The 11,776-nt window shown below is 36.9% G+C and overlaps 2 protein-coding genes across 2 annotated transcripts; both read right to left on the reverse strand.

Moving 5' to 3' along the window:
- Positions 1-600: 600 nt before the first annotated feature.
- On the reverse strand, positions 601-8,344 carry MKKS (MKKS centrosomal shuttling protein). Its single transcript, XM_068987418.1, has 4 exons — positions 7,340-8,344; positions 4,200-4,375; positions 3,189-3,299; positions 601-1,178 (listed from the first exon to the last, which is right to left on the reverse strand). The coding sequence occupies exons 1-4, from the start codon at positions 8,322-8,324 to the stop codon at positions 738-740; spliced, it is 1,713 nt and encodes a 570-aa protein (XP_068843519.1). The 5' UTR covers positions 8,325-8,344; the 3' UTR covers positions 601-737.
- A 29-nt stretch (positions 8,345-8,373) lies between these two features.
- On the reverse strand, positions 8,374-8,709 carry LOC138091524 (uncharacterized). The gene has a single exon (XM_068987421.1). The coding sequence runs from the start codon at positions 8,707-8,709 to the stop codon at positions 8,548-8,550; it is 162 nt and encodes a 53-aa protein (XP_068843522.1). The 3' UTR covers positions 8,374-8,547.
- Between the last annotated feature and the right edge of the window lie 3,067 nt (positions 8,710-11,776).

Here is an 11,776-nt window from a genome sequence, read left to right on the forward strand (position 1 = left end):
GCTGAGCCACAAGGGAAGCCAGAAAATACTGGGGTGGGTAGTTTTTCCCTTCTCCAGGGGATCTTCCTGACCCAGGAATCAAACCAGGGTCTCTTGCACTGCAGGAAGATTCTTTACCAACTGAGCTATCAGGGAAGTTACTATATATAAAGTCTATTTTTTTTCTTGATTACACATTTCCTCAGAATAACAGAAATGAAGAACAGTGATACAAACTAGCAATTGCAGGTAGAGCAGCTTCTGCATCAATTACCCAATTACTGAATGATACAGTCTCAGATAAAGAACCTGGAAATTCTACAGAATGTGCAGTTTGAACACTTCTTTTGAATGAACAGTCTGTATCGGATGCTTTGTGATCCTTTGGAATCTAGCTTTATACTCTAAACATATGTAATTAATACTAAATAAAAATATCTATAAAAGTATATCCAAGAAAGAACATAGACTAGGATGTTTTAAAATTTCTGTGTACTCTTAGAATGACGTCAAAATAACAAGAACAGAAACTTATTACAATCTACAATCTATGAACTCACTGACAGAATTACCATATTTTTAATAATGCCTCATATTTTTATTATTCTGTAGTATTTCTATTCAAGAATCAATTCTTTTTTCCTTAAATAAGTAAATCTATGATTTTATGAATCATCAATCTCAATATGGAGAACAGGCCTTTCAGAGAGAACATATAAACTCAACACTAGTTTTTCTTTTTGTAAGATAACATTATATCAGTTTGTATCTTCAATGACACATGAAAGATCCAAAATCAAACTAGCAGTCTCCACAGCCACCTGCAGGCCACTAAGCTTCGCGGTAAAGCAGTCCAAGGTCAGGGTGCTGGCCGCGCCTGTGGCTTCACGGGAAAGGCAGGTTTGCGGTGGGAAGGGATGACGAGCGCTTCTTAGGAAGGACCAGCTGAGCTCTTCCTGGCTGCTGTAGAGTCCACAGCCACATCTGGAAAGCAAATCTGGCCAGTTCACAGCAGAAGGCAAATTGGCCTGAACCGACCAGAAGTGTCCATGTTTGCTATCGGTAAGAATTTCACCTCCGTCGTGCTCTAAAGAGCCAGCGAGAGATTCAAGTGCACTGCAGAATGCATCAGTGATCAGCTGGAGTTCTGTCTGAGAGCATCTCTCATCTTGAAGAATACTTTCTGGCTCATTACGGGTCTAGAGAGTAACAAAACCATTGAAGATACAGAACAGAGCAATTAGGATGACAAAAATGTTTCTGAAAAATACTTGATCAAACGCTTAGTCATACAGTACTTGGGGTTTGGCACAAGGCTAATGGGCAGGGATGGGCCAGCTGGCCATGCTAATCCATTAACCTGGTTGTTACAGTAAAAGCACCCACTACTAGTCACTTTATCAGAATGAATGACTCAGAATTAACCCCACCATCAATTTGTTCTGAAGGACTGCCAGTAGTGCCTTTGTACAACATGAAGGACAAGGCATAATAAGTGAATCACAGGTTTCTATACACCCAGAAGGAAGCTCGTGAAGACTAATGAAGTCACAAACCAAGAACTTATTTATACTCAGTAAATGTTTGAGATTTGTTTAAAATGCAAATACGTGTGTTATAACTAAGACAAAAACCATTTAGGGACATGTATCATTTTAACCTTAATGTTTAAAAAATAACTATTCTTCTCTTTAATTAATGACAAGGTTATATAATTTTGAATTGCTTTTGTTCTACCATTCTAAAAAGTCTACCCTAGAAATTTCATGATAGAAAAAGTAACACATTAACAAACTCATCACTGAATGATCATTATAAATCCATATCCTAATTACTCAAGAACAACGACCATTTTTTCCTTTTGCCCAGGAGACTGGAACCAGATATCATCTCTACTGCACATTCCCTCCCCACATTTTCAGTGCTATATTGCTTCTTCAAAAATCCTACTCAAGATACTGTCCTTCTCCAAAAGACTTTTTCCAGTTTACTCAGTTCCATTTGCAGACTATAATATTGTCTCTTCAGCATCAATAGATTGGCAATGGTTTTGTTTTTCATAATGTACATTCTGATAACTTTTCATGAAGAAGCTTTATATTCATACAGATTTTAAGTTATTTGGGGAAGCAAGGCAGGGCATGTCTATGGAAAACATTTACACACTCGCCAATCCCAGGCATCCCAGAGACTCTGCACTCCTGACTGACCAAAGAACCAACTGCAAGCACTTGGAAAACACATACCTTTTTGTAGCTACTTTCAAAGAAAGTAGGTCAGTGTTAATGAAATAATTAATAAGAAATGTGATCTGTGACATTTATCTACTATTAGGATATGGAGTCTCATAGATTAATAAAAACAATTCTATTTAATAGAATTAACATTTATCATAAATGAATACCATTTAAAATTATAACAGAATCTAATAATTAGATGCTTTAATAAATGAAACTTTTTTTTCTGGAATATCCAGAATGTACTGAAGTTTTTTTGTAGAATCTGAACACTGTCATCATGCACATCAATTATTACTGTATCTTAGCAGTGGAGATCTCTAGGATGACAACTCCCATCAACAGAATACTCATTTCAATACAAATAAACGTACTTAGAAAACAGAAACAGACTCACTGATTTTGAGAAAGAGCTTATAGTTGCTGGTGGTAGTGGTAGGAAGGGATAGTTAGGGAGTTTGAGATGGACATATACACACTGCTATATTTAAAATGGATAACCAACCAACAAGGACCTGCTGTATAGCACGTGGAACTCTACTAAATGTTATGTGGCAGCCTGGATGGGAAAGGAGTTTGGGGGAGAGAATAGATACATGAATATTATGGCTGAGTCCCTTTGTTGTTCTCCTGAAACTATGTCAATGTTGTATGTTAATTGGCTATACCCCAATACAAAATTAAAAAAAAAAAAAAACTAGGAAAAAACCCAGAATGCTCATTTCAACAGGCAGTATATTTAGACAGTCCTCAAAGAATATGATCATCTATCTGGATTAATAATCACTGTGATAAAGATATGAGCTTATATTTTCGAGTATTATTTTCCTGAAGTGTTTTTAAATACAATATTGATTTTTCAAGACTACTGAGAAATTAAGCATTAAAGGCTCCAGAGTATTATTATCTTATTATCTCATAAAATGATGTTGCTGAGAATTCAGATAATTTAGGAGGGACTATCTAACCTACCTTGTGTCTGATATATGCCACCAAATGAGTTTCAGTACAGCCACCTCCCAACAAAACGTACGGGTCCTTGATTGTTAACTGCAAAGCATGCAGTGCTGTTTGACACGTGAGCTAAAAGAGAAACAATCACCAGAATCTGATGTTGACATCAGAAACACAAAGAAAGAGAGCCATGTTTTCAAGGCAACTTAGACAGTGGACTCAAGGAGCGCAAAAGAACAAAACTAGGTCACCAAGGCTGTCATGTGATGAACATGTTTTTGGAATAATAAAAATTAGAAATGAAAGAATACTTTAGCCAGATGTTTGTTTTCATGGACTGGATTAATATCCTCCTTCATATACATTTAGCTCTTCAAATTGAGATTCACAAACACAACTGGATCAGCAGAGTGGTAATATTTCTAAAAAAAAAAAAAAATCTATCTAAATAAATTAGCTGTATAAATGCTATATAGAATTTATTTCAAGTTGCTATGGAAATGATCCAACCCAGCAGCAATAAAAACACACAGACCTTGAATATTTACCAGGCTACAGCCTTGAGTATCCATTCTTCCAGTCTGTGACCAGTACCACTGGGTGCCACTTTCATTGTATAAAAACTGCATGTGTTATTGCTGTTTGTGAACATCTCTGTTAAGAAGTGGATGATGGGTATAACTGGGGAACCTATTTCTAAGTGAATTACTCATACACATTAGCATCAAGTACACAATTCAAATTAATTTCTTAAGAAAATTTCCCATCAAGGACTTTTACATTGCTTGTAAATTACTGGAAATAATAAGAGGCAACATATGCCAAGTTTCTATATCACAGGAAAATAAATCAGCTTACTGATAACTGTAATTCTCACATTTTGGTTGTTTTTGCTTTCTACACCACCTAGGAAAATTGTGAAGGAAAAAAGCACAGCTGACTGATGATGTGAAAAAAATTATAGTACCTATCTGATTCTTTAATCCCCGCCCCAGTCCCTAGATAAGGAATTCAACATTTATTACCTACCTTCAGCTCATCCCAGGCTGTGTCATTTCTGTTGCAGAGAAGCAGGCTACAGATAGTTGTTTTGTTAGGAATAAGATGAAAAAAATGTTTGCAGCCAAACTTTGGAATGCACAAATCTTTTATACTTCCATAACTACTGGGAGAGATTGAGCCCAAGGAACCAATAGGCCAAGCTCCTATTTTTTAAAAAAGTTTAGAAAACACAAAATAGATGAATAAACATGGAGCTTACAATCATTTAAAATTACAATATCCATTCCTAGTTAATATAAAAGTCTCAAAAGCACAGCATTTAAAATATGAAATATAGGATAAAGAAATAATAAGATGCATCTTCTTAAACCTATAAATAGTATATTCTATTATTCAAATGATGTGCAAATAAAGCAGTGGTTCTTTTGATTTACAGACTTCTTTGAACATTTGTTAGAAGCAATTCTGCACTCTCCAGAAAAAGGCATGCACAATTTTGCACACACTTTCAGGGAAGTCCAGGAATCCTGGAAGTCCATTCAGGGATCAGAGACCCCAAATTAACAACCACACTAATCTGAAATAAGGATGAAATGAGGAGACAGGCTATTTTTAAAGAGTGTTATTATTTTTACCTTAAAACTCACAAACTAAGCTATGCAGATAGCTGTATGGCTGAATTCCTTTGGGGCTCCGTTTAGTGAACATACAGGATGATTTTTCTTTGCCAAACAATTGTTTGTATGTAAACAACTACCTAAAGCATGCCAAAATAAAGTATGTGACCTTCTTATTTCATTTTGTTATTCTCTGATTATATTTTGCCCTCCCTCTTGCATAGGTAAAATAATAAAATTTTATAAAACACAACTAAATAAAAATATGAATGAAGGAGAAGTTAGGATGACTTAAAGTTTCCTAAAATCTCTAAATGTAGTAAAGTTATATAAGAAATGGCAACAAGCTTTTAAGAAGTAACAGCACTGGTTTAAACTCTTAGAACTGTAATTCAGCAATGCACCTCCTTGGGCCAGTTTCTTCTCAAACAAATGGAATTAAAACAATGTCTAAATATTCTTGCAGCTCATGAACAATATCACTTCTTTGAATATCCTTTCTTCTTTACTTCTGAAGTCTCAAAGAACAAGGAATACTTGAGGGATCTAAAATTTAAGAAAAAGAAACAAACCCTACATCTCGTACAACTTCAAGGGTGTAAACAACAGAAAATTTGTAAGGAAAGGCTCAGCTTTCCTGCTGCCCAGCCTCTGATGTGGAGCAAAGCACTGAACTCTTCTCGGTGGGCTTCCCCACAGGACAGTAAAGTGGGGGTGATCACGTCTATTTCACAAATCAATCAAACCAAGTCAAAAGTTAAAAATGTTTTGTAAGCCATGACAAGCTTCATAGCCACCAGTCCACCAAGTACAATAACCCCATTACTTATCCTAAATTATCCAAAAAGAGGAATTAGGTTTGAAGCAGGAGGGAGAGGTAATTTCAACCTAGATAAAATGGATTAGGCCCAAACATACTTCACCTATTGTTTAATGGAGCCACAGGGGCCTGATAAGAGTTTTTCTCCCCCCTTTCTGTCTAGAAAAAGTTTCTGCCCCCAAGATTTAGGACTACAACTCTGGCTTTATGTAAAAGTGTTGGTTGCTCAGTCGTGTCCAAGTCTTTGCAACCACATGGACTATAGCCTGTCAGGCTCCTCTGTCCATGGAATTCTCCAGGCAAGAATACTGGAGTCGGTAGCCATTCCCGACTCCAAGGAACCTTTCCAACTCAGGGATCAAACCTGAAATTATGTGGGGGAACAGAGCACAGCATGTCTATAAAAGTTTGCACTCTCCCCAATCCCAGGTACCCACTGGTAGTGCTGCAGTCTCTTGATGACACTCCTAAGCAACCAACCAATCAGCAGCAAATATTTTGAGAATGCTTAACTTTTTGTATCCATTTGCAAGCAAAATAGGTCAGCTCATGTTCTACCACACTCTAGTTATCAGTGGAATAAAAATCAGTTGTAGGCTGGTGTGGAAACCAAGTGCCCACTTACATTGTTTCTACAGAAAAATTCCTCAGTTTAAAAACTGACATCATAATATTTAATACTCAATATTCATTACTTGAAATCACCTGCTCATGAAAAGCCAGTAAATACTTAGGGATGTGGGTCTGACCCACAGCATCACTAATGAGTTCCAAAGAATGATTGCCATTATTTCTTAACAATTTCCAGGGATTCGATACTGGCACTCACACTTCTTCTCTCATAACTTATAAAAATAGTTAACTTTAACAGTTTTACCAAAATTTATTAAACTCTTAAGTCTAACCACTTATAAATTGAAATGTATCCAAATGAAATGATTCTGATAGGTTATCAATGCAGTTAAGAAATATTGACAAGTGGCTCAAATCAGGAACTCTCTAACTTGTCATTTCTCTTTGTCTCTATTAGGTGACTACCAATCTGTTTGCAATTTGCCAGGTTTGTAAAATACAGTGAAATTCTTGCCTGTTATAATTTTATATGTTAATAAATATATTATTGTTAATTCAACATTTTAGAACCCCTACTATGGACCAGGCTTGTTTTAAGCACTAAAAGTAAAAGGCAACCCCAGCTCTCAAGGAGACTAGCTGGAAATATCTGGGATATTTAATCATGTACTAGCTTTAAACAAACATACACCCTAATAATACACACACATACCCTAATTAGAAACCACTGTTTAGGCAGAAGTACAGTTGATTGTTGGAGTTAGATAATACAAAGTGACTTAAGAGCTTTGTAAAACTCAAGTAGAAGAATTCTGTTTAAATTATGAGACTTTATATGACTGTAAGAATGTTAGCTTTCTCAATAATCTGTTGAATGTTTGAGGGTTAATAGCTGTAAATTATGACAGACTCTGCAGTACATTTGGGGCTGGAAAATAGCTACAAAATAGTCAACATCACTCAATTTTTAATGAGTGAACAATACAGGATCTTTGTCAGAAACAACCTTTGCCGCCAGAAATGATACTCACACACTGTGAGGTTGGCAGCTTTTCAAATTGTTCAATATGTTAACATAACGCACACCAAGAATATCTTTGCTCAAGGGAAGTGTGATTTATTAACCATAAAGGGCAGAAACTGAGAGTGCTTTTTACCTGTCACTTTACTCAGGGGTTCCATCAGAGACACTCCAATTCTGTCTACAGCAATAACATGATGAGTTCTGAGAAACTGTTTCAAAGATGGGTGTATAACTTTTTGACACAAGACAAGATCTACATGGTCACCAACTAGCTGTTTTCCTAGGTTAAACAACTGGTCTAGAGCTGCATTTTCAAGAGAAACTCCGTAACTGACCAACAGTGTTCCTTCTCCAGTATCAGAAAGGTCTCCGGATAAAGACGCACCAAAGAGTGCCACCTTGAAGGAATCTGATTTTTTGATAGGTAGTATCTTCATCAATTGAACTTCTGATACTTCAATTAGTATTCCAGGTAACACAGCAGAATCTATAACCCTTTGCCCTTTTAAAGGAACAATTATACTCTTTCCTAAAATGATGTGCTCTTGGGCATTCTCTGGAATTGTAAGCAGAAAGGCTCTCAGAATCAGAGTACTGATATGGTCAACTTCCTTTGCGATGAGCATGCAGGCAGGTTTACTTGTTAATATGCTGCGTACCAAACTCAGGAGGATCTGGGTACTACTAAAGTCGACTGGGATTCGGCAAGCACAGACCTCAGATTTCAAGTAACTGGTGCAGAGGCTCAAAAGATGCTTATTTAACTTAATAACCGTGGTGGGTGTCAAGCCTAGTCTCTGAACATTTTCGACAAGGTTGCAGCAAAGAATGGCTGTGAATAAGCCGCCATCGCTGAAGCAGGCCACGTGATTGCGCACGGCGGCCGTCAGGACCTTTAACACGGGGTGGCTGACTGGCAGGCCGGCGAGGAGGGCGGCCGACTGGGACGTGGTGACCACGGAGCCGCCCCGGCCGTTGTGCAGCTGCTTCAGCCTGCCCGCCGGGCCGTAGCACGACGTGACGAGGCCCCTCAAGGCCGCCAGGCTGGCCCTGGTGCGCTCCCCTGTTAGGGGCTCACTTCTGCAGATCGAGGGCTTTTTAGCTTCTAAACGAGACATGTTACTGCAAGGGAATTTGTGAAGAAAGTTTTTATTTTGTTAACCAGAGTTTTCTATTCATTGTATTGTCGTTTGTTTTTAACATTTAACAAGATTATTTTTCAGGAATCAAGAGTTCGGATTTACAGCATTGTGGCTATAAAATTAAATATTGAGCTCCATGCTTATGAAGCTAATCGGCACATAATGATTGATATAATGACATTTTAGTAATTCCAAATATTTATTTTACTTCATTATTCAAATTCCTTTGTTTGCCTTCAGGCTGAGACTTTACAGACTGTTTTGCAGCCCTCTGTATAAAATACGTTCCAAGATGGACACCTATGAAGGAAACCACAGCTACAAGAAGCCAGTTCTTTCTTATCCAACTGCTATTTTTCATCTCTTCTTTCTAGCTCAAGCTCTGACTCAGAGCTGCTTCTTTCTACAAGAAATAAAAATAAAAAATATTTTAGAGAAGTAACCCCCAAACATTTTATAATTGAAGCTTAGTAATTAATTTTAACGCTCCGCTCCTTCTTTAGAAAAAGGAACTACCCACAGGTACAAATCTCCAGAAAATGAGAAACATAAATTAAGACTAAAAACATCCATTTCTTTATTCTTCAGTGAATCTCTACAAGGAAAAGTACTGGTATTTTAATAATTCTGGAGTGCACAACACAAAGCTTAATAGTACACAGTTTTTTAATATGATATGCTTCTAGAAAATGGTATATATATATATATATATATATATATATATAGTAAAACATAGAATCTGGTCTCAAGGTCTCAAATGTTTTTATTCTCTTGCATCAAGATCTAGTGATATTTTTTTCTCTAACTTGGAAAATAACTCTAACTTTTCTCTTGCTTAGGTCTGAATATAACTGCATTTATATCAAATCCTGTTTGTAAATAATTATGAAAATGAGATAGCTGTCAGGATTCCTAATATCAACACTATCTAATGTACAGTCTATATCTAGCTGGACAAATGTGTACAACAAATTTACCAAAGAAAAAAACCATGTTTAAAATATCTGGCTAAAGTCAGAGCAATCTTCTGTAGTTTTACCCTATCAGTTAATGATACTCAGTGTTGATGTCTTACAACTAATCCACTCCCAAACTATGGCTTATGTCAATAAATACAAAAGCCAGGGAATGTGCTGGATGAGACTGGATTGGCAATCTGGCCCCAGAGAGGGTAAATAATGTAAAATGCTGCCATTTACCAAGTGTGCCAGCACTCATACTAGTTTCCTTAATGAGGCTGGAAGAAGTGAGTGGAGGTGTAAACTTCTGATACTATAATAATGTGTGGAGATCTGTTGAGGTTTGGTGCTTTGAAGGTAAATGTTCAACCAATTATTGGTTATTTTCAGGAATATACTAACCATGCTAACCACACAGACCGTGTTTAGCATAAATAGAACTAACTGAACTACTCAGACTACAGTCCTGCCCAGAGTAGACTATGGCACAGTACAATGCAGACTAGGAAGGTGATCTGAAGACGTGCAAAGATGTGAAGAGAACAAAGGAATGTTATGCAAAGTGTTATTTTGGTTATCACACCTCCCAATTTAGTTACAGGGCTGTAACCATGGCAACTGGGCCCAAATAAAGTGAAAGCAAGGATAGCCAGCTTTCTCATTGCAATGATAAAGCTATAGTTATCTCTTTTTACAGCACAAGGAAAAAAGTTTCTGTTCATCTCATATGAGAAAGAACCAAATAACTTAAATATTATTTCAAAGCTTATTTTAGATTCAGCAAAATCTGTGAAATACATTTAAATGCAAGCTTAGTGAAGTGACTTCCATATGTAAATTTGCATATTACAATACCTACACAAACCACAAATCTTAACAGACTGTGACCAATAAAGTGATTTACCTGGTTACTTTTCAATATATAATAGTGACATGCAACTTTTCACAAGCGGCTAAACTGGCCCCTCTAAAAGTCTTGTGGTAGTTAGACCAGTAACCACATCTTTTGGCTAGTATCTTTATGAGAAAGAACAAAGTGATGGTGACTGCCAGATCATTTTCAGGATGTCAAAACTGCTGACTCATGGTCCTATGTCTTTCTCTAGACAAAATAAGGTTCAACTGAGAAAACAGGGGACGTTAACACATGGCTGGCTTATAGAATAGGTTTGGAAGTGCCAATTCAGCTATTTCTTTCTTCCTAACAATGTGACCCATTATTCCTAAAGTTAACATCACATGAATGGCCCTGACTATTCCTGGATGCACTGGCCTGGCAGATGGTCTTTTTGCAGTGATGGATAACAATTAAACATTAATAATACTAACACTTCCATGACTATATTCTCAATTCAGAGCTATAAAATATGATCTAAAGAAATATAAACAGGTAAAATTTTTTCCTAAAATGAATCAGGGTTCTTTGGAGAAATGGCTGAGGCAAGAAACAAATGAGACAAGCTAGAGACTTTTCCTGTAAAAAAGTAATAGTCATTAAAAAATGACACAGTAAACAAGTGACAAAGGATTAATCCCCAAAATATATAGCAGCTCATGCAGCTCAACACCAGAAAAACAAACAACCCAATCAGAAGGTGGGCAGAAGACCGAAACAGACATTTCTCCAAAGAGGACATAAAGATGCCCGACAAACAATGAAGAGATGAACACTGCTCAATACTAGAGAAATGCAAATCCAAGCTATACAGGGTATCCCCTCACATTGGTCAGAATGGCCATCACGAAAAAGTCTACAAACAATAAATGCTGGAGAGAATGTGGAGCAAAGGGAACCCTCTTGCACTGTTGGAGGGAATGTAAATTGACACAGCCACTACGGAGATCAGTATGGAGATGTCTTAAAAAACTAGGAATAGAACTACCATATGACCCAACAATCCCACTACTGAGAAAATTGTAACTGGAAGAGATATGTGTACCCCATGTCCATTGCAGCACTTTTTACAACAGCTAGGACATGGAAGCAGCTTAGGTGTCCACTGACAGATGAATGGATAAAGAAGTTATGGTACATATATACAATGGAATATTACTCAGCTATAAAACATAACACATTTGAGTTAGTCTTAATGAGGTGGATGAACCTAGAGCCTGTTGTACTGAGTGAAGTTAGCTGGAAAGAGAAAGACAAATATTGTACATTAATGCATGTGTAGGGAATCTAGAAAGATGGTATTAATGAACCTATTTACAGCGCAGCAATGGAGATGGACACATAGAGAACAGACTTTGGACACAGCAGGGGAAGAAGAGGGCGCAACAAATTGACAGAAGAGCATGGAAACATATACATCACCATATATAAAACAGATAGCCAGGGGCAATTGGAAGGGAATCTAAGATGGGACAATTTAAGCATTAAAAAGAATATTGATGACAATGACTCTGATAATTCAAATTTATGCAAACTTCTGAATTCATCAAGAACAAAAACTCTCATTGCTACTA

Source organism: Capricornis sumatraensis, chromosome 15 (assembly GCF_032405125.1).
Source record: "Capricornis sumatraensis isolate serow.1 chromosome 15, serow.2, whole genome shotgun sequence".
Lineage (NCBI taxonomy): Eukaryota > Metazoa > Chordata > Mammalia > Artiodactyla > Bovidae > Capricornis > Capricornis sumatraensis.